Here is a 25,809-nt window from a genome sequence, read left to right as displayed (position 1 = left end):
CTCCATTGTGGAGGTATTGGCAATCAATGTATTTGGCACCTAAACAGTTAATTTTTTTAAGGTTGTAGTGGGCATTACCAGAGAGATTTCTTCTAGTGCTGACCAGTCATAAGCAGCTAACAGCACACTGGGGAAAGCAGAACACACCGCAAAATTGCACTGACAGTGTGCTCACCTGACTGCAGTGTGAGGCCGTGTGCTGGAGCGCAGCAGACCTGAGTGTGATGCTTTCATCTCCTATCTCCAGCAGTCAGTGTGGGGGGGGGGGGGGGGGGGGCGGGCAGTACTGCAGTCTCATTAGAAAACACTTCTAGTAGCTCACCTCTCCAATTGAAATGAGCTTTATTGGCAGGACCAAATACACATTAGCATTGCCAAAGCAAGTGTACAACTGCACTGTACTGTGCCTCCCCCCAAACTGACTGCTGGACATGAGCTGTTCATCACACTCAGGTCTGCTGAGCTCCAGCACATCATCACTCTGCAGTGAGGAAGCAGACTGTGCTAGTGCTATTGTGGGGGTGTGGTGTTCTTTCTCCAGTGTGTTGCCTGATTATGATTGGCCAGTGTCAGAAAAAGAAAGTACACAGCCCCTGTGAAATCTCTCTGGCAACGCCCAAGTGGACATTAAACAGTTTAAGTGCCAAATATTTTGATCTCTTATACATCTACAACGGAAAAACAAAAAATATTAAAAACTGAAAACTAAGACCCCCCCCCTAAAACCTTTTTATTCTACTCTGCATCTATTATTACACCGTGTGCACAGAGCAACATGAAAAATCGGGTGAAACGTCCTCTTTAAAAGCTATCAAAAAGCTCACTATGGATCATTTTTACCTCTTCAGTGTACACATCAGAAGCTTTTCCTGGCATAAAAGTGAAAAGATTATGAGGAGAACATGGGCATCTATCACCCATAGACTACAACCCCTGGCAAAAATTATGGAATCACCGGGCTCGGAGAATGTTCATTCAGTTGTTTAATGTTGTTGAAAAAAAGCAGATCACACACATGGCACAAAACTAAAGTCATTTCAAATGGCAACTGTAGGGCTTTAAGAAACACTAAAAGAAATCAAGATTAAAAATGTGGTACTCGGTAAGGGTAATTTTTTTCAGACCAAGCAGAGGGAAAAAATTATGGAATCACTCAATTCTGAGGAAAAAATTATGGAATCACCCTGTAAATTTTCATTTCCAAAACTAACACCTGCATCAAATTAGCTCTGCTCGTTAGTCTGCATCTAAAAAGGATTGATCACACCTTGGAGAGCTGCTGCACCAAGTGGACTGACATGAATCATGGCTCCAACACGAGAGATGTCAATTGAAACAAAGGAGAGGATTATCAAACTCTTAAAAGAAGGTAAATCATCACTCAATGTTGCAAAAGATGTTGGTTGTTCACAGTCAGCGGTGTCTAAAATCTGGACCAAATACAAACATGGGAAGGTTGTTAAAGGCAAACATACTGGAAGACATCAAAGCATCAAGACCAGAAACTTAAAGCAATATGTCTCCAAAACAGGAAATGCACAACAAAACAAATGAGGAATGGATGGGAGGAAACTGGAGTCAATGTCTGTAACCGAACTGTAAGAAACGCCCTAAAGGAAATGGGATTTACATACAGAAAAGCTAAACATAAGCCATCATTAACATCTAAACAGAAATAAACAAGGTTACAATGGGCTAAGGAAAAGCAATCGTGGACTGTGGATGACTGGATGAAAGTCATATTCAGTGATGAATCCCGAATCTGCATTGGGCAAGGTGATGATGCTGGAACTTTTGTTTGGCGCCGTTCCAATGAGATTTATAAAGATGACTGCATGAAGAGAACATGCAAATTTCCACAGTCATTGATGATATGGGGCTGCATGTCAGGTAAAGGCACTGGGGGATGGCTGTCATTACATCTTCAATAAATTCCCAAGTTTACATTGATATTTTGGACAGTTTTCTTATCCCATCAATTGAAAGGATGTTTGGGGATGATGACATCATTTTCAAGATGATAATGCATCCTGCCATAGAGCAAAAACTGTGAAAACATGCATTGAGGCTATGTGCCCACAATGCAGAAATGAAGCAGAAAATTTCTGCATCATTTCTGCATCTCCCTGGCAGAAAAAAAACGCATGCGGATTGTACATGTGTTTTTCCTGCCAGGGACATGCGGATTTGAAGCGTTTTCACATGCGTTTCTGCATGCGGATTGACAAGCGCTTTCCATGCGATTTTAGCATCACTTGGAAAGTGCTTGACAACTAGGTCACACTATATATATATATATATATATATATATATATATATATATATATATATATATATATATATATATATATATATATATATATATATATATATATATATATATATATATATATATATATATATATATATATATATATATAGTGTGACCGTAAGAATGTTTAAAAATAAAAAAAAAACTATACTTACCCTCCAATGGCCCGGCGTGTGTTGCTGCGCTCGTTCCTGGCTGCCAGCTGATCGCGGGACACTGCACTGAAGGGCCTGCGGTCACATGACTGTGACGTCACCGCAGGTCCTACAGTCCTGCCCGCAAGCAAAGGGAAGGAGACCAGGGGCCGTCGGAAGGTGAATATAAACTTTATTTTATTCTTTTTTTTTTTTACAGGTACAATGGTACCCAGGTCTGGATGAGAGTCTCCTCTCCTCCAGAACTGGGTACCATCCGTACACTGAAACGCATATAATCCGTGAGTACAAAAGTACTGACACGGATTATGTGCGTCTTAATGCAAGTCAATGGCGGCGATTACGCCGTGCTTCCGCAAAATTAATGGACATGCTGCGGATTTTTGAGCGCAGCATAAATGCTGCGGAAAAATCCGCAGCATGGGCATAGAACTTGCGGAATCCCCTTGGGGACCATGGGGGGCGGATTACCTAGCGTTTATGCTGCGGAAATTCCGCAGCATATACGCTTGAAAAACGCTACGTGGGCACTTAGCCTGAAAGAAGACACATAAGGTCAATGTCATGGCCTGCAAATAGTCTGGATCTCAATCCAATTGAAAATCTTTGGTGGAAGTTGAAGAAAATGGTCCATGACAAGGCTCCAACCTGCAAAGCTGATCTGGCAACAGCAATCAGAGAAAGTTGGAGCCAGATTGATGAAGAGTACTGTTTGTCACTCATTAAGTCCATGCCTCAGAGACTGCAAGCCGTTATTAAAGCCAGAGGTGGTGCAACAAAATACTAGCGATGTATTGGAGTGTTCTTGTGTGTTTGTTTTTCATGATTCCATAATTTTTTCCTCAGAATTGAGTGATTCCATCATTTTTTGCCTCTGCTTAGTCTGAAAAAAATTACCCTTACTGAATACTACATTTTAATCTTGATTTCTTTTAGCGTTTCTTAAAGCCCTAAAGTTGCCATTTGAAATGACTTTAGTTTTGTGCCATGTCTGTGATCTGCTTTTTTCCAACAACATTAAACAATTGAATGAACATCCTCCGAGCCCGGTGATTCCATAATTTTTGCCAGGGGTTGTATAAGGGAATGTGTGCAGAGGCTTGTTCTGATACTTGCTATTCTGGAGCATCCAGCTGCCCTGCCTCCTGCTGGTGACAGGGAGCTCCTGAATGACTGACAGCGACATTGCTGCTGCAGTCAGGAAAAGTATGAACGCATGAGGCAGCAGTCTATGTAGCATTGGAGGAGCGCAGCGGCAAAGACTGTCTAAATTCAGCAATCCCGTCAGCTTCTGAATACTTAGCAAGTACACACTCCTTGCCTAGGTAACCAGCCACTGTTGATCGACCACCTCTCTAGTACAAAATGGAATTGAAACTCCCTTCATTCTTGAGAACGGAGATTATTTTTAATATCAGGGAATTTCCTTAAGTTCAGGAAGCCTCTCGCCTCCTACCAGCAACATTCTGCATCTATTGCTGCAGTGCCTGGTAGCACTACAAGCACACGTCCCTGCTCCTTCTTCAGAGGAACCATGCGCCAAACTACTGGACGCATGCACCGTACACACAGCACCAAAGTGTCCTGGCTGTGGAGAAAGCTGGCCCCTGTAGGTACAGCACTGCCAACATCATGTGCTGGCGCTTCTCCACCACCCCGGTATTCACCATTAGGCCACGGCTCCTCTATCAGTATTTGGTCAGTAGTCGGTCAGTAGTTTTTCTCCGAAGTGGGAGCCAAAACCAGGAGTGGGTGATAAATACAGAATTGGTGACTTGTTTCTATTATACCTTTTCTCTGATTGGTCCTCACCTGGTTTTGACTCCCAATCCTGAGAAAAAATACTGATTGAATACTGATAGTGGGGCCGTGGCCTTACTATGATAATATTTGTATTTTATCATCAGTTGTGATTTCAGAGTTTACTTCTGGAAACATTGTGGCCGATATCTCTCCTATTCACAAATATTGCGGCCTCTCCGGCCCGACAGCCTCGATGCCATGACACATGTTGTACTCTTAGACTGGGGGTAACGGTTATGCCTAGAGGGGTGGTCCACTATTGGCAGCCAGTGTAATCACTGACGGTCCAAAGATGGGAACGATGTCAAAGGAACCATTCATCAGAAGAAGGCAACGTCCGGAGGTCCGATCTATCTATACACAGGGGGTGCGCCCCCCCCCCCCCACAAACGCAGCCGATAGAAGGGTCCCCCCCCCCCCCCCACAGCCGATAGATGAGGCCCACCCCCACACGCGCGCAGCCGATAGAGGGGGTCCCCCCCCCACACACGCGCGCAGCCGATAGAGGGGGTCCCCCCCCCACACGCGCGCAGCCGATAGAGGGGGTTCCCCCCCCCACACGCGCGCAGCCGATAGAGGGGGTCCCCCCCCCACACGCGCGCAGCCGATAGAGGGGGTCCCCCCCCCACACGCGCGCAGCCGATAGAGGGGGTCCCCCCCCCCACACACAGCCGATAGAGGGGGTCCCCCCCCCCACACACAGCCGATAGAGGGGGTCCCCCCCCCCCACACACAGCCGATAGAGGGGGTCCCCCCCCCCACACACAGCCGATAGAGGGGGTCCCCCCCCCACACACAGCCGATAGAGGGGGTCCACCCCCCCACACACAGCCGATAGAGGGGGTCCCCCCCCCACACACACAGCCGATAGAGGGGGTCCCCCCCCCACACACACAGCCGATAGAGGGGGTCCCCCCCCCACACACACAGCCGATAGAGGGGGTCCCCCCCCCACACACAGCCGATAGAGGGGGTCCCCCCCCCACACACACAGCCGATAGAGGGGGTCCCCCCCCCACACACAGCCGATAGAGGGGGTCCCCCCCCCCACACACAGCCGATAGAGGGGGTCCCCCCCCCCACACAGCCGATAGAGGGGGTCCCCCCCCCACACACAGCCGATAGAGGGGGTCCCCCCCCACACACAGCCGATAGAGGGGGTCCCCCCCCACACACAGCCGATAGAGGGGGTCCCCCCCCACACACAGCCGATAGAGGGGGTCCCCCCCCCACACACAGCCGATAGAGGGGGTCCCCCCCCCCACACAGCCGATAGAGGGGGTCCCCCCCCACACACAGCCAGCAGATAGAGGGGGTCCCCCCCCCACACACAGCCAGCAGATAGAGGGGGTCCCCCCCCCACACACAGCCAGCAGATAGAGGGGGTCCCCCCCCCACACACAGCCAGCAGATAGAGGGGGTCCCCCCCCCACACACAGCCAGCAGATAGAGGGGGTCCCCCCCCCCACACACAGCCAGCAGATAGAGGGGGTCCCCCCCCCACACACAGCCAGCAGATAGAGGGGGTCCCCCCCCCACACACAGCCAGCAGATAGAGGGGGTCCCCCCCCACACACAGCCAGCAGATAGAGGGGGTCCCCCCCCACACACAGCCAGCAGATAGAGGGGGTCCCCCCCCCACACACAGCCAGCAGATAGAGGGGGTCCCCCCCCCCACACACAGCCAGCAGATAGAGGGGGTCCCCCCCCCACACACAGCCAGCAGATAGAGGGGGTCCCCCCCCCACACACAGCCAGCAGATAGAGGGGGTCCCCCCCCCCACACACAGCCAGCAGATAGAGGGGGTCCCCCCCCCACACACAGCCAGCAGATAGAGGGGGTCCCCCCCCCACACACAGCCAGCAGATAGAGGGGGTCCCCCCCCCACACACAGCCAGCAGATAGAGGGGGTCCCCCCCCCACACACAGCCAGCAGATAGAGGGGGTCCCCCCCCACACACAGCCAGCAGATAGAGGGGGTCCCCCCCCCACACACAGCCAGCAGATAGAGGGGGTCCCCCCCCACACACAGCCAGCAGATAGAGGGGGTCCCCCCCCCACACACAGCCAGCAGATAGAGGGGGTCCCCCCCCACACACAGCCAGCAGATAGAGGGGGTCCCCCCCCCACACACACAGCCAGCAGATAGAGGGGGTCCCCCCCACACACACAGTCAGCAGATAGAGGGGGTCCCCACCACACACACAGTCAGCGGATAGAGGGGGTCCCCCCCCCACACACAGCCGATAGAGGGGGTCCCCCCCACACACGCGCACAGCCGATAGAGGGGGTCCCCCACACACACACAGCCGATAGGGGGGTCCCCCCCCACACACACAGCCGATAGGGGGGGTACGCATATACTTATACTGGGCTGAATGGCTGCGGTCTGGCCACCGCCTGCTTATAACACGTCCTATAACGACATCCCCGCTCGTGCACAGATGCTGGGAGCTGTAGTCCGCCCGGTCTCCCGCAGCCCCTCACTCACGGGTGTCGGCTCTCTCCCCCTTCCCCTCGTGCTTTTCGCCTTTGTGCTTCTTGTGCTTCTTGCCCATCTCTCCCTCTGCCGCCCCCTTCAGGATCTTCCTCCGTATCCCGGTGATGACGTTACGCCGCCGCACTGACACCTCTTTTTGTTTTGCTTGATGTAGTTTCGGTTCGGCGGAGAAAACCATAGAGACGTTCATTGATGCCGGATAAAAATCAGCTCCAGTATTAGTGTGTAATGCTAAGCGCTCCCCCTTCCGACCACCAAGGAGAACCGCAGCTCAGTGAAACCAGCTCTCCCTCTGCCGACCATAATAAAAACTGCAGTTCACAGAAACGAAAACGCCAGATGGAAGACACAAGCTAAGCGCTCCCCCTGCCGACAGCAGAGAAAACTGCTGCTCAGTGACACGAGCGCTTTCCCTGCCGACAGCAGACAACTGCAGCCTAGAGGCACGAGAGCTCCACCTGCAGAGTGAAAAGAGATCTGCATCTTAGTGACACAAGAGCTCCGCTTGCCGACAGCAAGGAGAACTGCAGCTTAGCGACACAAGCGCTCCCTCTGCCGACCGCAAAGACAACTGCAGCCTAGTGACACGAGCTCTCCCCCTGCCGACCTCAAAGATAACTGCAGCCTAGTGACACGAGCTCTCCCCCTGCCGACCTCAAAGATAACTGCAGCCTAGTGACACGAGCGCTCCCTCTGCCGACCGCAAAGACAACTGCAGCCTAGTGACACGAGCTCTCCCCCTGCCGACCTCAAAGACAACTGCAGCCTAGTGACACGAGCGATCCCCCTGCCGACCTCAAAGACAACTGCAGCCTAGTGACACGAGCTCTCCCCCTGCCGACCGCAAAGACAACTGCAGCCTAGTGACACGAGCTCTCCCCCTGCCGACCGCAAAGACAACTGCAGCCTAGTGACACGAGCTCTCCCCCTGCCGACCTCAAAGACAACTGCAGCCTAGTGACACGAGCTCTCCCCCTGCCGACCTCAAAGACAACTGCAGCCTAGTGACACGAGCTCTCCCCCTGCCGACCGCAAAGACAACTGCAGCCTAGTGACACGAGCTCTCCCCCTGCCGACCTCAAAGACAACTGCAGCCTAGTGACACGAGCTCTCCCCCTGCCGACCGCAAAGACAACTGCAGCCTAGTGACACGAGCTCTCCCCCTGCCGACCTCAAAGACAACTGCAGCCTAGTGACACGAGCTCTCCCCCTGCCGACCGCAAAGACAACTGCAGCCTAGTGACACGAGCTCTCCCCCTGCCGACCGCAAAGACAACTGCAGCCTAGTGACACGAGCTCTCCCCCTGCCGACCTCAAAGACAACTGCAGCCTAGTGACACGAGCTCTCCCCCTGCCGACCTCAAAGATAACTGCAGCCTAGTGACACGAGCTCTCCCCCTGCCGACCTCAAAGACAACTGCAGCCTAGTGACACGAGCGATCCCCCTGCCGACCGCAAAGACAACTGCAGCCTAGTGACACGAGCTCTCCCCCTGCCGACCTCAAAGACAACTGCAGCCTAGTGACACGAGCTCTTCCCCTGCCGACCGCAAAGACAACTGCAGCCTAGTGACACGAGCTCTCCCCCTGCCGACCTCAAAGACAACTGCAGCCTAGTGACACGAGCTCTCCCCCTGCCGACCTCAAAGACAACTGCAGCCTAGTGACACGAGCTCTCCCCCTGCCGACCGCAAAGACAACTGCAGCCTAGTGACACGAGCGATCCCCCTGCCGACCTCAAAGACAACTGCAGCCTAGTGACACGAGCTCTCCCCCTGCCGACCTCAAAGACAACTGCAGCCTAGTGACACGAGCTCTCCCCCTGCCGACCTCAAAGACAACTGCAGCCTAGTGACACGAGCTCTCCCCCTGCCGACCTCAAAGACAACTGCAGCCTAGTGACACGAGCTCTCCCCCTGCCGACCGCAAAGACAACTGCAGCCTAGTGACACGAGCTCTCCCCCTGCCGACCGCAAAGACAACTGCAGCCTAGTGACACGAGCTCTCCCCCTGCCGACCTCAAAGACAACTGCAGCCTAGTGACACGAGCTCTCCCCCTGCCGACCTCAAAGACAACTGCAGCCTAGTGACACGAGCTCTCCCCCTGCCGACCTCAAAGACAACTGCAGCCTAGTGACACGAGCTCTCCCCCTGCCGACCGCAAAGACAACTGCAGCCTAGTGACACGAGCTCTCCCCCTGCCGACCTCAAAGACAACTGCAGCCTAGTGACACGAGCTCTCCCCCTGCCGACCTCAAAGACAACTGCAGCCTAGTGACACGAGCTCTCCCCCTGCCGACCGCAAAGACAACTGCAGCCTAGTGACACGAGCGATCCCCCTGCCGACCTCAAAGACAACTGCAGCCTAGTGACACGAGCTCTCCCCCTGCCGACCTCAAAGACAACTGCAGCCTAGTGACACGAGCGCTCCCCCTGCCGACCGCAAAGACAACTGCAGCCTAGTGACACGAGCGATCCCCCTGCCGACCTCAAAGACAACTGCAGCCTAGTGACACGAGCTCTCCCCCTGCCGACCTCAAACACAACTGCAGCCTAGTGACACGAGCTCTCCCCCTGCCGACCGCAAAGACAACTGCAGCCTAGTGACACGAGCTCTCCCCCTGCCGACCGCAAAGACAACTGCAGCCTAGTGACACGAGCTCTCCCCCTGCCGACCGCAAAGACAACTGCAGCCTAGTGACACGAGCTCTCCCCCTGCCGACCGCAAAGACAACTGCAGCCTAGTGACACGAGCTCTCCCCCTGCCGACTGCAAAGACAACTGCAGCCTAGTGACACGAGCTCTCCCCCTGCCGACCGCAAAGACAACTGCAGCCTAGTGACACGAGCGATCCCCCTGCCGACCTCAAAGACAACTGCAGCCTAGTGACACGAGCTCTCCCCCTGCCGACCTCAAAGACAACTGCAGCCTAGTGACACGAGCGATCCCCCTGCCGACCTCAAAGACAACTGCAGCCTAGTGACACGAGCTCTCCCCCTGCCGACCTCAAAGACAACTGCAGCCTAGTGACACGAGCGCTCCCCCTGCCGACCGCAAAGACAACTGCAGCCTAGTAACACGAGCGATCCCCCTGCCGACCGCAAAGACAACTGCAGCCTAGTGACACGAGCGATCCCCCTGCCGACCGCAAAGACAACTGCAGCCTAGTGACATGAGCGATCCCCCTGCCGACCGCAAAGACAATTGCAGCCTAGTGACACGAGCTCTCCCCCTGCCGACCGCAAAGACAACTGCAGCCTAGTGACACGAGCGATCCCCCTGCCGACCGCAAAGACAACTGCAGCCTAGTGACACGAGCTCTCCCCCTGCCGACCGCAAAGACAACTGCAGCCTAGTGACACGAGCGATCCCCCTGCCGACCGCAAAGACAACTGCAGCCTAGTGACACGAGAGCTCCTTCTGCTGACGGCAAGGAGAACTGCAGCCTAGTGACACGAGCGCTCCCCCTGCCGACCGCAAAGACAACTGCAGCCTAGTGACACGAGCGATCCCCCTGCCGACCTCAAAGACAACTGCAGCCTAGTGACACGAGCTCTCCCCCTGCCGACCGCAAAGACAACTGCAGCCTAGTGACACGAGCGATCCCCCTGCCGACCTCAAAGACAACTGCAGCCTAGTGACACGAGCTCTCCCCCTGCCGACCGCAAAGACAACTGCAGCCTAGTGACACGAGCGATCCCCCTGCCGACCTCAAAGACAACTGCAGCCTAGTGACACGAGCTCTCCCCCTGCCGACCGCAAAGACAACTGCAGCCTAGTGACACGAGCTCTCCCCCTGCCGACCGCAAAGACAACTGCAGCCTAGTGACACGAGCTCTCCCCCTGCTGACCTCAAAGACAACTGCAGCCTAGTGACACGAGCTCTCCCCCTGCCGACCTCAAAGATAACTGCAGCCTAGTGACACGAGCTCTCCCCCTGCCGACCTCAAAGACAACTGCAGCCTAGTGACACGAGCGATCCCCCTGCCGACCGCAAAGACAACTGCAGCCTAGTGACACGAGCTCTCCCCCTGCCGACCTCAAAGACAACTGCAGCCTAGTGACACGAGCTCTTCCCCTGCCGACCGCAAAGACAACTGCAGCCTAGTGACACGAGCTCTCCCCCTGCCGACCTCAAAGACAACTGCAGCCTAGTGACACGAGCTCTCCCCCTGCCGACCTCAAAGACAACTGCAGCCTAGTGACACGAGCTCTCCCCCTGCCGACCGCAAAGACAACTGCAGCCTAGTGACACGAGCGATCCCCCTGCCGACCTCAAAGACAACTGCAGCCTAGTGACACGAGCTCTCCCCCTGCCGACCTCAAAGACAACTGCAGCCTAGTGACACGAGCTCTCCCCCTGCCGACCTCAAAGACAACTGCAGCCTAGTGACACGAGCTCTCCCCCTGCCGACCGCAAAGACAACTGCAGCCTAGTGACACGAGCTCTCCCCCTGCCGACCGCAAAGACAACTGCAGCCTAGTGACACGAGCTCTCCCCCTGCCGACCTCAAAGACAACTGCAGCCTAGTGACACGAGCTCTCCCCCTGCCGACCGCAAAGACAACTGCAGCCTAGTGACACGAGCTCTCCCCCTGCCGACCTCAAAGACAACTGCAGCCTAGTGACACGAGCTCTCCCCCTGCCGACCGCAAAGACAACTGCAGCCTAGTGACACGAGCTCTCCCCCTGCCGACCTCAAAGACAACTGCAGCCTAGTGACACGAGCTCTCCCCCTGCCGACCTCAAAGACAACTGCAGCCTAGTGACACGAGCTTTCCCCCTGCCGACCGCAAAGACAACTGCAGCCTAGTGACACGAGCGATCCCCCTGCCGACCTCAAAGACAACTGCAGCCTAGTGACACGAGCTCTCCCCCTGCCGACCTCAAAGACAACTGCAGCCTAGTGACACGAGCGCTCCCCCTGCCGACCGCAAAGACAACTGCAGCCTAGTGACACGAGCGATCCCCCTGCCGACCTCAAAGACAACTGCAGCCTAGTGACACGAGCTCTCCCCCTGCCGACCTCAAACACAACTGCAGCCTAGTGACACGAGCTCTCCCCCTGCCGACCGCAAAGACAACTGCAGCCTAGTGACACGAGCTCTCCCCCTGCCGACCGCAAAGACAACTGCAGCCTAGTGACACGAGCTCTCCCCCTGCCGACCGCAAAGACAACTGCAGCCTAGTGACACGAGCTCTCCCCCTGCCGACCGCAAAGACAACTGCAGCCTAGTGACACGAGCTCTCCCCCTGCCGACTGCAAAGACAACTGCAGCCTAGTGACACGAGCTCTCCCCCTGCCGACCGCAAAGACAACTGCAGCCTAGTGACACGAGCGATCCCCCTGCCGACCTCAAAGACAACTGCAGCCTAGTGACACGAGCTCTCCCCCTGCCGACCTCAAAGACAACTGCAGCCTAGTGACACGAGCGATCCCCCTGCCGACCTCAAAGACAACTGCAGCCTAGTGACACGAGCTCTCCCCCTGCCGACCTCAAAGACAACTGCAGCCTAGTGACACGAGCGCTCCCCCTGCCGACCGCAAAGACAACTGCAGCCTAGTAACACGAGCGATCCCCCTGCCGACCTCAAAGACAACTGCAGCCTAGTGACACGAGCGATCCCCCTGCCGACCGCAAAGACAACTGCAGCCCAGTGACACGAGCGATCCCCCTGCCGACCTCAAAGACAACTGCAGCCTAGTGACACGAGCTCTCCCCCTGCCGACCGCAAAGACAACTGCAGCCTAGTGACATGAGCTCTCCCCCTGCCGACCTCAAAGACAACTGCAGCCTAGTGACACGAGCTTTCCCCCTGCCGACCTCAAAGACAACTGCAGCCTAGTGACACGAGCGATCCCCCTGCGGACCTCAAAGACAACTGCAGCCTAGTGACACGAGCTCTCCCCCTGCCGACCGCAAAGACAACTGCAGCCTAGTGACATGAGCTCTCCCCCTGCCGACCTCAAAGACAACTGCAGCCTAGTGACACGAGCGATCCCCGTGCCGACCGCAAAGACAACTGCAGCCTAGTGACACGAGCGATCCCCCTGCCGACCGCAAAGACAACTGCAGCCTAGTGACACGAGCGATCCCCCTGCCGACCGCAAAGACAACTGTAGCCTAGTGACACGAGAGCTCCTTCTGCTGACGGCAAGGAGAACTGCAGCCTAGTGACACGAGCGCTCCCCCTGCCGACCGCAAAGACAACTGCAGCCTAGTGACACGAGCGATCCCCCTGCCGACCTCAAAGACAACTGCAGCCTAGTGACACGAGCTCTCCCCCTGCCGACCGCAAAGACAACTGCAGCCTAGTGACACGAGCGATCCCCCTGCCGACCTCAAAGACAACTGCAGCCTAGTGACACGAGCGATCCCCCTGCCGACCTCAAAGACAACTGCAGCCTAGTGACACGAGCTCTCCCCCTGCCGACCTCAAAGACAACTGCAGCCTAGTGACACGAGCTCTCCCCCTGCCGACCTCAAAGACAACTGCAGCCTAGGGACACGAGCTCTCCCCCTGCCGACCGCAAAGACAACTGCAGCCTAGTGACACGAGCTCTCCCCCTGCCGACCGCAAAGACAACTGCAGCCTAGTGACACGAGCTCTCCCCCTGCCGACCGCAAAGACAACTGCAGCCTAGTGACACGAGCGATCCCCCTGCCGACCTCAAAGACAACTGCAGCCTAGTGACACGAGCTCTCCCCCTGCCGACCTCAAAGACAACTGCAGCCTAGTGACACGAGCGCTCCCCCTGCCGACCGCAAAGACAACTGCAGCCTAGTGACACGAGCGATCCCCCTGCCGACCGCAAAGACAACTGCAGCCTAGTGACACGAGCTCTCCCCCTGCCGACCGCAAAGACAACTGCAGCCTAGTGACACGAGCTCTCCCCCTGCCGACCGCAAAGACAACTGCAGCCTAGTGACACGAGCGATCCCCCTGCCGACCGCAAAGACAACTGCAGCCTAGTGACACGAGCTCTCCCCCTGCCGACCGCAAAGACAACTGCAGCCTAGTGACACGAGCGATCCCCCTGCCGACCGCAAAGACAACTGCAGCCTAGTGACACGAGAGCTCCTTCTGCTGACGGCAAGGAGAACTGCAGCCTAGTGACACGAGCGCTCCCCCTGCCGACCGCAAAGACAACTGCAGCCTAGTGACACGAGCGATCCCCCTGCCGACCTCAAAGACAACTGCAGCCTAGTGACACGAGCTCTCCCCCTGCCGACCGCAAAGACAACTGCAGCCTAGTGACACGAGCTCTCCCCCTGCCGACCTCAAAGACAACTGCAGCCTAGTGACACGAGCGATCCCCCTGCCGACCTCAAAGACAACTGCAGCCTAGTGACACGAGCGCTCCCTCTGCCGACCTCAAAGACAACTGCAGCCTAGTGACACGAGCTCTCCCCCTGCCGACCTCAAAGACAACTGCAGCCTAGTGACACGAGCGATCCCCCTGCCGACCTCAAAGACAACTGCAGCCTAGTGACACGAGCGATCCCCCTGCCGACCTCAAAGACAACTGCAGCCTAGTGACACGAGCTCTCCCCCTGCCGACCGCAAAGACAACTGCAGCCTAGTGACACAAGCGATCCCCCTGCCGACCTCAAAGACAACTGCAGCCTAGTGACACGAGCTCTCCCCCTGCCGACCTCAAAGACAACTGCAGCCTATTGACACGAGCGATCCACCTGCCGACCGTAAAGACAACTGCAGCCTAGTGACACGAGCTCTCCCCCTGCCGACCGCAAAGACAACTGCAGCCTAGTGACACGAGCGATCCCCCTGCCGACCTCAAAGACAACTGCAGCCTAGTGACACGAGCGATCCCCCTGCCGACCTCAAAGACAACTGCAGCCTAGTGACACGAGCGATCCCCCTGCCGACCTCAAAGACAACTGCAGCCTAGTGACACGAGCGATCCCCCTGCCGACCGCAAAGACAACTGCAGCCTAGTGACAAGAGCGATCCCCCTGCCGACCGCAAAGACAACTGCAGCCTAGTGACACGAGCGATCCCCCTGCCGACCTCAAAGACAACTGCAGCCTAGTGACACGAGCTCTCCCCCTGCCGACCTCAAAGACAACTGCAGCCTAGTGACACGAGCGATCCCCCTGCCGACCTCAAAGACAACTGCAGCCTAGTGACACGAGCTCTCCCCCTGCCGACCTCAAAGACAACTGCAGCCTAGTGACACGAGCTCTCCCCCTGCCGACCGCAAAGACAACTGCAGCCTAGTGACACGAGCTCTCCCCCTGCCGACCTCAAAGACAACTGCAGCCTAGTGACACGAGCTCTCCCCCTGCCGACCTCAAAGACAACTGCAGCCTAGTGACACGAGCTCTCCCCCTGCCGACCTCAAAGACAACTGCAGCCTAGTGACACGAGCGATCCCCCTGCCGACCGCAAAGACAACTGCAGCCTAGTGACACGAGCGATCCCCCTGCCGACCTCAAAGACAACTGCAGCCTAGTGACACGAGCTCTCCCCCTGCCGACCGCAAAGACAACTGCAGCCTAGTGACACGAGCTCTCCCCCTGCCGACCGCAAAGACAACTGCAGCCTAGTGACATGAGCTCTCCCCCTGCCGACCTCAAAGACAACTGCAGCCTAGTGACACGAGCTCTCCCCCTGCCGACCGCAAAGACAACTGCAGCCTAGTGACACGAGCGATCCCCCTGCCGACCGCAAAGACAACTGCAGCCTAGTGACACGAGCGATCCCCCTGCCGACCGCAAAGACAACTGCAGCCTAGTGACACGAGCGATCCCCCTGCCGACCGCAAAGACAACTGCAGCCTAGTGACACGAGAGCTCCTTCTGCTGACGGCAAGGAGAACTGCAGCCTAGTGACACGAGCGCTCCCCCTGCCGACCGCAAAGACAACTGCAGCCTAGTGACACGAGCGATCCCCCTGCCGACCTCAAGGACAACTGCAGCCTAGTGACACGAACTCTCCCCCTGCCGACCGCAAAGACAACTGCAGCCTAGTGACACGAGCGATCCCCCTGCCGACCTCAAAGACAACTGCAGCCTAGTGACACGAGCGATCCCTCTGCCGACCTCAAAGACAACTGCAGCCTAGTGACACGAGCTCTCCCCCTGCCGACCTCAAAGACAACTGCAGCCTAGTGACACGAGCTCTCCCCCTGCCGACCTCAAAGACAACTGCAGCCTAGTGACACGAGCTCTCCCCCTGCCGACCGCAAAGACAACTGAAGCCTAGTGACACGAGCTCTCCCCCTGCCGACCGCAAAGACAACTGCAGCCTAGTGACACGAGCTCTCCCCCTGCCGACCGCAAAGACAACTGCAGCCTAGTGACACGAGCTCTCCCCCTGCCGACCGCAAAGACAACTGCAGCCTAGTGACACGAGCGATCCCCCTGCCGACCTCAAAGACAACTGCAGCCTAGTGACACGAGCTCTCCCCCTGCCGACCTCAAAGACAACTGCAGCCTAGTGACACGAGCTCTCCCCCTGCCGACCTCAAAGACAACTGCAGCCTAGTGACACGAGCGATCCCCCTGCCGACCGCAAAGACAACTGCAGCCTAGTGACACGAGCGATCCTCCTGCCGACCTCAAAGACAACTGCAGCCTAGTGACACGAGCTCTCCCCCTGCCGACCGCAAAGACAACTGCAGCCTAGTGACACGAGCTCTCCCCCTGCCGACCTCAAAGACAACTGCAGCCTAGTGACACAAGCTCTCCCCCTGCCGACCGCAAAGACAACTGCAGCCTAGTGACACGAGCGATCCCCCTGCCGACCGCAAAGACAACTGCAGCCTAGTGACACGAGCTCTCCCCCTGCCGACCGCAAAGACAACTGCAGCCTAGTGACACGAGCGATCCCCCTGCCGACCTCAAAGACAACTGCAGCCTAGTGACACGAGCGATCCCCCTGCCGACCTCAAAGACAACTGCAGCCTAGTGACACGAGCGATCCCCCTGCCGACCTCAAAGACAACTGCAGCCTAGTGACACGAGCGATCCCCCTGCCGACCGCAAAGACAACTGCAGCCTAGTGAGACGAGCGATCCCCCTTCCGACCGCAAAGACAACTGCAGCCTAGTGACACGAGCGATCCCCCTGCCGACCTCAAAGACAACTGCAGCCTAGTGACACGAGCTCTCCCCCTGCCGACCTCAAAGACAACTGCAGCCTAGTGACACGAGCGATCCCCCTGCCGACCTCAAAGACAACTGCAGCCTAGTGACACGAGCTCTCCCCCTGCCGACCTCAAAGACAACTGCAGCCTAGTGACACGAGCTCTCCCCCTGCCGACCGCAAAGACAACTGCAGCCTAGTGACACGAGCTCTCCCCCTGCCGACCTCAAAGACAACTGCAGCCTAGTGACACGAGCTCTCCCCCTGCCGACCTCAAAGACAACTGCAGCCTAGTGACACGAGCTCTCCCCCTGCCGACCTCAAAGACAACTGCAGCCTAGTGACACGAGCGATCCCCCTGCCGACCGCAAAGACAACTGCAGCCTAGTGACACGAGCGATCCCCCTGCCGACCTCAAAGACAACTGCAGCCTAGTGACACGAGCTCTCCCCCTGCCGACCGCAAAGACAACTGCAGCCTAGTGACATGAGCTCTCCCCCTGCCGACCTCAAAGACAACTGCAGCCTAGTGACACGAGCTCTCCCCCTGCCGACCTCAAAGACAACTGCAGCCTAGTGACACGAGCTCTCCCCCTGCCGACCTCAAAGACAACTGCAGCCTAGTGACACGAGCTCTCCCCCTGCCGACCTCAAAGATAACTGCAGCCTAGTGACACGAGCTCTCCCCCTGCCGACCTCAAAGACAACTGCAGCCTAGTGACACGAGCGATCCCCCTGCCGACCGCAAAGACAACTGCAGCCTAGTGACACGAGCTCTCCCCCTGCCGACCTCAAAGACAACTGCAGCCTAGTGACACGAGCTCTTCCCCTGCCGACCGCAAAGACAACTGCAGCCTAGTGACCCGAGCTCTCCCCCTGCCGACCTCAAAGACAACTGCAGCCTAGTGACACGAGCTCTCCCCCTGCCGACCTCAAAGACAACTGCAGCCTAGTGACACGAGCGATCCCCCTGCCGACCTCAAAGACAACTGCAGCCTAGTGACACGAGCGATCCCCCTGCCGACCTCAAAGACAACTGCAGCCTAGTGACACGAGCGATCCCCCTGCCGACCGCAAAGACAACTGCAGCCTAGTGAGACGAGCGATCCCCCTTCCGACCGCAAAGACAACTGCAGCCTAGTGACACGAGCGATCCCCCTGCCGACCTCAAAGACAACTGCAGCCTAGTGACACGAGCTCTCCCCCTGCCGACCTCAAAGACAACTGCAGCCTAGTGACACGAGCGATCCCCCTGCCGACCTCAAAGACAACTGCAGCCTAGTGACACGAGCTCTCCCCCTGCCGACCTCAAAGACAACTGCAGCCTAGTGACACGAGCTCTCCCCCTGCCGACCGCAAAGACAACTGCAGCCTAGTGACACGAGCTCTCCCCCTGCCGACCTCAAAGACAACTGCAGCCTAGTGACACGAGCTCTCCCCCTGCCGACCTCAAAGACAACTGCAGCCTAGTGACACGAGCTCTCCCCCTGCCGACCTCAAAGACAACTGCAGCCTAGTGACACGAGCGATCCCCCTGCCGACCGCAAAGACAACTGCAGCCTAGTGACACGAGCGATCCCCCTGCCGACCTCAAAGACAACTGCAGCCTAGTGACACGAGCTCTCCCCCTGCCGACCGCAAAGACAACTGCAGCCTAGTGACATGAGCTCTCCCCCTGCCGACCTCAAAGACAACTGCAGCCTAGTGACACGAGCTCTCCCCCTGCCGACCTCAAAGACAACTGCAGCCTAGTGACACGAGCTCTCCCCCTGCCGACCTCAAAGACAACTGCAGCCTAGTGACACGAGCTCTCCCCCTGCCGACCTCAAAGATAACTGCAGCCTAGTGACACGAGCTCTCCCCCTGCCGACCTCAAAGACAACTGCAGCCTAGTGACACGAGCGATCCCCCTGCCGACCGCAAAGACAACTGCAGCCTAGTGACACGAGCTCTCCCCCTGCCGACCTCAAAGACAACTGCAGCCTAGTGACACGAGCTCTTCCCCTGCCGACCGCAAAGACAACTGCAGCCTAGTGACACGAGCTCTCCCCCTGCCGACCTCAAAGACAACTGCAGCCTAGTGACACGAGCTCTCCCCCTGCCGACCTCAAAGACAACTGCAGCCTAGTGACACGAGCTCTCCCCCTGCCGACCGCAAAGACAACTGCAGCCTAGTGACACGAGCGATCCCCCTGCCGACCTCAAAGACAACTGCAGCCTAGTGACACGAGCTCTCCCCCTGCCGACCTCAAAGACAACTGCAGCCTAGTGACACGAGCTCTCCCCCTGCCGACCTCAAAGACAACTGCAGCCTAGTGACACGAGCTCTCCCCCTGCCGACCGCAAAGACAACTGCAGCCTAGTGACACGAGCTCTCCCCCTGCCGACCGCAAAGACAACTGCAGCCTAGTGACACGAGCTCTCCCCCTGCCGACCTCAAAGACAACTGCAGCCTAGTGACACGAGCTCTCCCCCTGCCGACCGCAAAGACAACTGCAGCCTAGTGACACGAGCTCTCCCCCTGCCGACCTCAAAGACAACTGCAGCCTAGTGACACGAGCTCTCCCCCTGCCGACCGCAAAGACAACTGCAGCCTAGTGACACGAGCTCTCCCCCTGCCGACCTCAAAGACAACTGCAGCCTAGTGACACGAGCTCTCCCCCTGCCGACCTCAAAGACAACTGCAGCCTAGTGACACGAGCTCTCCCCCTGCCGACCGCAAAGACAACTGCAGCCTAGTGACACGAGCGATCCCCCTGCCGACCTCAAAGACAACTGCAGCCTAGTGACACGAGCTCTCCCCCTGCCGACCTCAAAGACAACTGCAGCCTAGTGACACGAGCGCTCCCCCTGCCGACCGCAAAGACAACTGCAGCCTAGTGACACGAGCGATCCCCCTGCCGACCTCAAAGACAACTGCAGCCTAGTGACACGAGCTCTCCCCCTGCCGACCTCAAACACAACTGCAGCCTAGTGACACGAGCTCTCCCCCTGCCGACCGCAAAGACAACTGCAGCCTAGTGACACGAGCTCTCCCCCTGCCGACCGCAAAGACAACTGCAGCCTAGTGACACGAGCGCTCCCCCTGCCGACCGCAAAGACAACTGCAGCCTAGTAACACGAGCGATCCCCCTGCCGACCGCAAAGACAACTGCAGCCTAGTGACATGAGCGATCCCCCTGCCGACCGCAAAGACAATTGCAGCCTAGTGACACGAGCTCTCCCCCTGCCGACCGCAAAGACAACTGCAGCCTAGTGACACGAGCGATCCCCCTGCCGACCGCAAAGACAACTGCAGCCTAGTGACACGAGCTCTCCCCCTGCCGACCGCAAAGACAACTGCAGCCTAGTGACACGAGCGATCCCCCTGCCGACCGCAAAGACAACTGCAGCCTAGTGACACGAGAGCTCCTTCTGCTGACGGCAAGGAGAACTGCAGCCTAGTGACACGAGCGCTCCCCCTGCCGACCGCAAAGACAACTGCAGCCTAGTGACACGAGCGATCCCCCTGCCGACCTCAAAGACAACTGCAGCCTAGTGACACGAGCTCTCCCCCTGCCGACCGCAAAGACAACTGCAGCCTAGTGACACGAGCGATCCCCCTGCCGACCTCAAAGACAACTGCAGCCTAGTGACACGAGCTCTCCCCCTGCCGACCGCAAAGACAACTGCAGCCTAGTGACACGAGCGATCCCCCTGCCGACCTCAAAGACAACTGCAGCCTAGTGACACGAGCTCGCCCCCTGCCGACCGCAAAGACAACTGCAGCCTAGTGACACGAGCTCTCCCTCTGCCGACCTCAAAGACAACTGCAGCCTAGTGACACGAGCGATCCCCCTGCCGACCTCAAAGACAACTGCAGCCTAGTGACACGAGCGCTCCCTCTGCCGACCTCAAAGACAACTGCAGCCTAGTGACACGAGCTCTCCCCCTGCCGACCTCAAAGACAACTGCAGCCTAGTGAGACGAGCGATCCCCCTGCCGACCTCAAAGACAACTGCAGCCTAGTGACACGAGCGATCCCCCTGCCGACCTCAAAGACAACTGCAGCCTAGTGACACGAGCTCTCCCCCTGCCGACCGCAAAGACAACTGCAGCCTAGTGACACAAGCGATCCCCCTGCCGACCTCAAAGACAACTGCAGCCTAGTGACACGAGCTCTCCCCCTGCCGACCTCAAAGACAACTGCAGCCTATTGACACGAGCGATCCACCTGCCGACCGTAAAGACAACTGCAGCCTAGTGACACGAGCTCTCCCCCTGCCGACCGCAAAGACAACTGCAGCCTAGTGACACGAGCGATCCCCCTGCCGACCGCAAAGACAACTGCAGCCTAGTGACACGAGCTCTCCCCCTGCCGACCTCAAAGACAACTGCAGCCTAGTGACACGAGCTCTCCCCCTGCCGACCTCAAAGACAACTGCAGCCTAGTGACACGAGCTCTCCCCCTGCCGACCTCAAAGACAACTGCAGCCTAGTGACACGAGCTCTCCCCCTGCCGACCTCAAAGACAACTGCAGCCTAGTGACACGAGCTCTCCCCCTGCCGACCTCAAAGACAACTGCAGCCTAGTGACACGAGCGATCCCCCTGCCGACCTCAAAGACAACTGCAGCCTAGTGACACGAGCGATCCCCCTGCCGACCGCAAAGACAACTGCAGCCTAGTGAGACGAGCGATCCCCCTTCCGACCGCAAAGACAACTGCAGCCTAGTGACACGAGCGATCCCCCTGCCGACCTCAAAGACAACTGCAGCCTAGTGACACGAGCTCTCCCCCTGCCGACCTCAAAGACAACTGCAGCCTAGTGACACGAGCGATCCCCCTGCCGACCTCAAAGACAACTGCAGCCTAGTGACACGAGCTCTCCCCCTGCCGACCTCAAAGACAACTGCAGCCTAGTGACACGAGCTCTCCCCCTGCCGACCGCAAAGACAACTGCAGCCTAGTGACACGAGCTCTCCCCCTGCCGACCTCAAAGACAACTGCAGCCTAGTGACACGAGCTCTTCCCCTGCCGACCTCAAAGACAACTGCAGCCTAGTGACACGAGCTCTCCCCCTGCCGACCTCAAAGACAACTGCAGCCTAGTGACACGAGCGATCCCCCTGCCGACCGCAAAGACAACTGCAGCCTAGTGACACGAGCGATCCCCCTGCCGACCTCAAAGACAACTGCAGCCTAGTGACACGAGCTCTCCCCCTGCCGACCGCAAAGACAACTGCAGCCTAGTGACATGAGCTCTCCCCCTGCCGACCTCAAAGACAACTGCAGCCTAGTGACACGAGCTCTCCCCCTGCCGACCTCAAAGACAACTGCAGCCTAGTGACACGAGCTCTCCCCCTGCCGACCTCAAAGACAACTGCAGCCTAGTGACACGAGCTCTCCCCCTGCCGACCTCAAAGATAACTGCAGCCTAGTGACACGAGCTCTCCCCCTGCCGACCTCAAAGACAACTGCAGCCTAGTGACACGAGCGATCCCCCTGCCGACCGCAAAGACAACTGCAGCCTAGTGACACGAGCTCTCCCCCTGCCGACCTCAAAGACAACTGCAGCCTAGTGACACGAGCTCTTCCCCTGCCGACCGCAAAGACAACTGCAGCCTAGTGACACGAGCTCTCCCCCTGCCGACCTCAAAGACAACTGCAGCCTAGTGACACGAGCTCTCCCCCTGCCGACCTCAAAGACAACTGCAGCCTAGTGACACGAGCGATCCCCCTGCCGACCTCAAAGACAACTGCAGCCTAGTGACACGAGCGATCCCCCTGCCGACCTCAAAGACAACTGCAGCCTAGTGACACGAGCGATCCCCCTGCCGACCGCAAAGACAACTGCAGCCTAGTGAGACGAGCGATCCCCCTTCCGACCGCAAAGACAACTGCAGCCTAGTGACACGAGCGATCCCCCTGCCGACCTCAAAGACAACTGCAGCCTAGTGACACGAGCTCTCCCCCTGCCGACCTCAAAGACAACTGCAGCCTAGTGACACGAGCGATCCCCCTGCCGACCTCAAAGACAACTGCAGCCTAGTGACACGAGCTCTCCCCCTGCCGACCTCAAAGACAACTGCAGCCTAGTGACACGAGCTCTCCCCCTGCCGACCGCAAAGACAACTGCAGCCTAGTGACACGAGCTCTCCCCCTGCCGACCTCAAAGACAACTGCAGCCTAGTGACACGAGCTCTCCCCCTGCCGACCTCAAAGACAACTGCAGCCTAGTGACACGAGCTCTCCCCCTGCCGACCTCAAAGACAACTGCAGCCTAGTGACACGAGCGATCCCCCTGCCGACCGCAAAGACAACTGCAGCCTAGTGACACGAGCGATCCCCCTGCCGACCTCAAAGACAACTGCAGCCTAGTGACACGAGCTCTCCCCCTGCCGACCGCAAAGACAACTGCAGCCTAGTGACATGAGCTCTCCCCCTGCCGACCTCAAAGACAACTGCAGCCTAGTGACACGAGCTCTCCCCCTGCCGACCTCAAAGACAACTGCAGCCTAGTGACACGAGCTCTCCCCCTGCCGACCTCAAAGACAACTGCAGCCTAGTGACACGAGCTCTCCCCCTGCCGACCTCAAAGATAACTGCAGCCTAGTGACACGAGCTCTCCCCCTGCCGACCTCAAAGACAACTGCAGCCTAGTGACACGAGCGATCCCCCTGCCGACCGCAAAGACAACTGCAGCCTAGTGACACGAGCTCTCCCCCTGCCGACCTCAAAGACAACTGCAGCCTAGTGACACGAGCTCTTCCCCTGCCGACCGCAAAGACAACTGCAGCCTAGTGACACGAGCTCTCCCCCTGCCGACCACAAAGACAACTGCAGCCTAGTGACACGAGCTCTCCCCCTGCCGACCTCAAAGACAACTGCAGCCTAGTGACACGAGCTCTCCCCCTGCCGACCGCAAAGACAACTGCAGCCTAGTGACACGAGCGATCCCCCTGCCGACCTCAAAGACAACTGCAGCCTAGTGACACGAGCTCTCCCCCTGCCGACCTCAAAGACAACTGCAGCCTAGTGACACGAGCTCTCCCCCTGCCGACCTCAAAGACAACTGCAGCCTAGTGACACGAGCTCTCCCCCTGCCGACCGCAAAGACAACTGCAGCCTAGTGACACGAGCTCTCCCCCTGCCGACCGCAAAGACAACTGCAGCCTAGTGACACGAGCTCTCCCCCTGCCGACCTCAAAGACAACTGCAGCCTAGTGACACGAGCTCTCCCCCTGCCGACCGCAAAGACAACTGCAGCCTAGTGACACGAGCTCTCCCCCTGCCGACCTCAAAGACAACTGCAGCCTAGTGACACGAGCTCTCCCCCTGCCGACCGCAAAGACAACTGCAGCCTAGTGACACGAGCTCTCCCCCTGCCGACCTCAAAGACAACTGCAGCCTAGTGACACGAGCTCTCCCCCTGCCGACCTCAAAGACAACTGCAGCCTAGTGACACGAGCTCTCCCCCTGCCGACCGCAAAGACAACTGCAGCCTAGTGACACGAGCGATCCCCCTGCCGACCTCAAAGACAACTGCAGCCTAGTGACACGAGCTCTCCCCCTGCCGACCTCAAAGACAACTGCAGCCTAGTGACACGAGCGCTCCCCCTGCCGACCGCAAAGACAACTGCAGCCTAGTGACACGAGCGATCCCCCTGCCGAACTCAAAGACAACTGCAGCCTAGTGACACGAGCTCTCCCCCTGCCGACCTCAAACACAACTGCAGCCTAGTGACACGAGCTCTCCCCCTGCCGACCGCAAAGACAACTGCAGCCTAGTGACACGAGCTCTCCCCCTGCCGACCGCAAAGACAACTGCAGCCTAGTGACACGAGCGCTCCCCCTGCCGACCGCAAAGACAACTGCAGCCTAGTAACACGAGCGATCCCCCTGCCGACCGCAAAGACAACTGCAGCCTAGTGACATGAGCGATCCCCCTGCCGACCGCAAAGACAATTGCAGCCTAGTGACACGAGCTCTCCCCCTGCCGACCGCAAAGACAACTGCAGCCTAGTGACACGAGCGATCCCCCTGCCGACCGCAAAGACAACTGCAGCCTAGTGACACGAGCTCTCCCCCTGCCGACCGCAAAGACAACTGCAGCCTAGTGACACGAGCGATCCCCCTGCCGACCGCAAAGACAACTGCAGCCTAGTGACACGAGAGCTCCTTCTGCTGACGGCAAGGAGAACTGCAGCCTAGTGACACGAGCGCTCCCCCTGCCGACCGCAAAGACAACTGCAGCCTAGTGACACGAGCGATCCCCCTGCCGACCTCAAAGACAACTGCAGCCTAGTGACACGAGCTCTCCCCCTGCCGACCGCAAAGACAACTGCAGCCTAGTGACACGAGCGATCCCCCTGCCGACCTCAAAGACAACTGCAGCCTAGTGACACGAGCTCTCCCCCTGCCGACCGCAAAGACAACTGCAGCCTAGTGACACGAGCGATCCCCCTGCCGACCTCAAAGACAACTGCAGCCTAGTGACACGAGCTCGCCCCCTGCCGACCGCAAAGACAACTGCAGCCTAGTGACACGAGCTCTCCCTCTGCCGACCTCAAAGACAACTGCAGCCTAGTGACACGAGCGATCCCCCTGCCGACCTCAAAGACAACTGCAGCCTAGTGACACGAGCGCTCCCTCTGCCGACCTCATAGACAACTGCAGCCTAGTGACACGAGCTCTCCCCCTGCCGACCTCAAAGACAACTGCAGCCTAGTGAGACGAGCGATCCCCCTGCCGACCTCAAAGACAACTGCAGCCTAGTGACACGAGCGATCCCCCTGCCGACCTCAAAGACAACTGCAGCCTAGTGACACGAGCTCTCCCCCTGCCGACCGCAAAGACAACTGCAGCCTAGTGACACAAGCGATCCCCCTGCCGACCTCAAAGACAACTGCAGCCTAGTGACACGAGCTCTCCCCCTGCCGACCTCAAAGA

General features: G+C 57.7%; 1 protein-coding gene across 1 annotated transcript in view; it reads right to left on the bottom strand.

Moving 5' to 3' along the window:
• BRD7 (bromodomain containing 7) overlaps positions 1-7,029 on the bottom strand; it is a 90,973-nt gene extending 83,944 nt beyond the window's left edge. The window contains exon 1 of the mRNA XM_073659361.1: positions 6,762-7,029. Coding sequence (XP_073515462.1) covers positions 6,762-6,960 — 199 coding nt within the window. The 5' untranslated portion in view covers positions 6,961-7,029. The remainder of the gene's footprint in view (positions 1-6,761) is intronic.
• Positions 7,030-25,809: the final 18,780 nt, after the last annotated feature.

The sequence above is a fragment of the Phyllobates terribilis genome, unplaced genomic scaffold, assembly GCF_046119375.1.
Source record: "Phyllobates terribilis strain yellow unplaced genomic scaffold, ASM4611937v1 Scaffold_13__5_contigs__length_258822181, whole genome shotgun sequence".
NCBI classification, from domain to species: domain Eukaryota; kingdom Metazoa; phylum Chordata; class Amphibia; order Anura; family Dendrobatidae; genus Phyllobates; species Phyllobates terribilis.
This window is presented reverse-complemented; position numbering and strand designations above follow the sequence as displayed.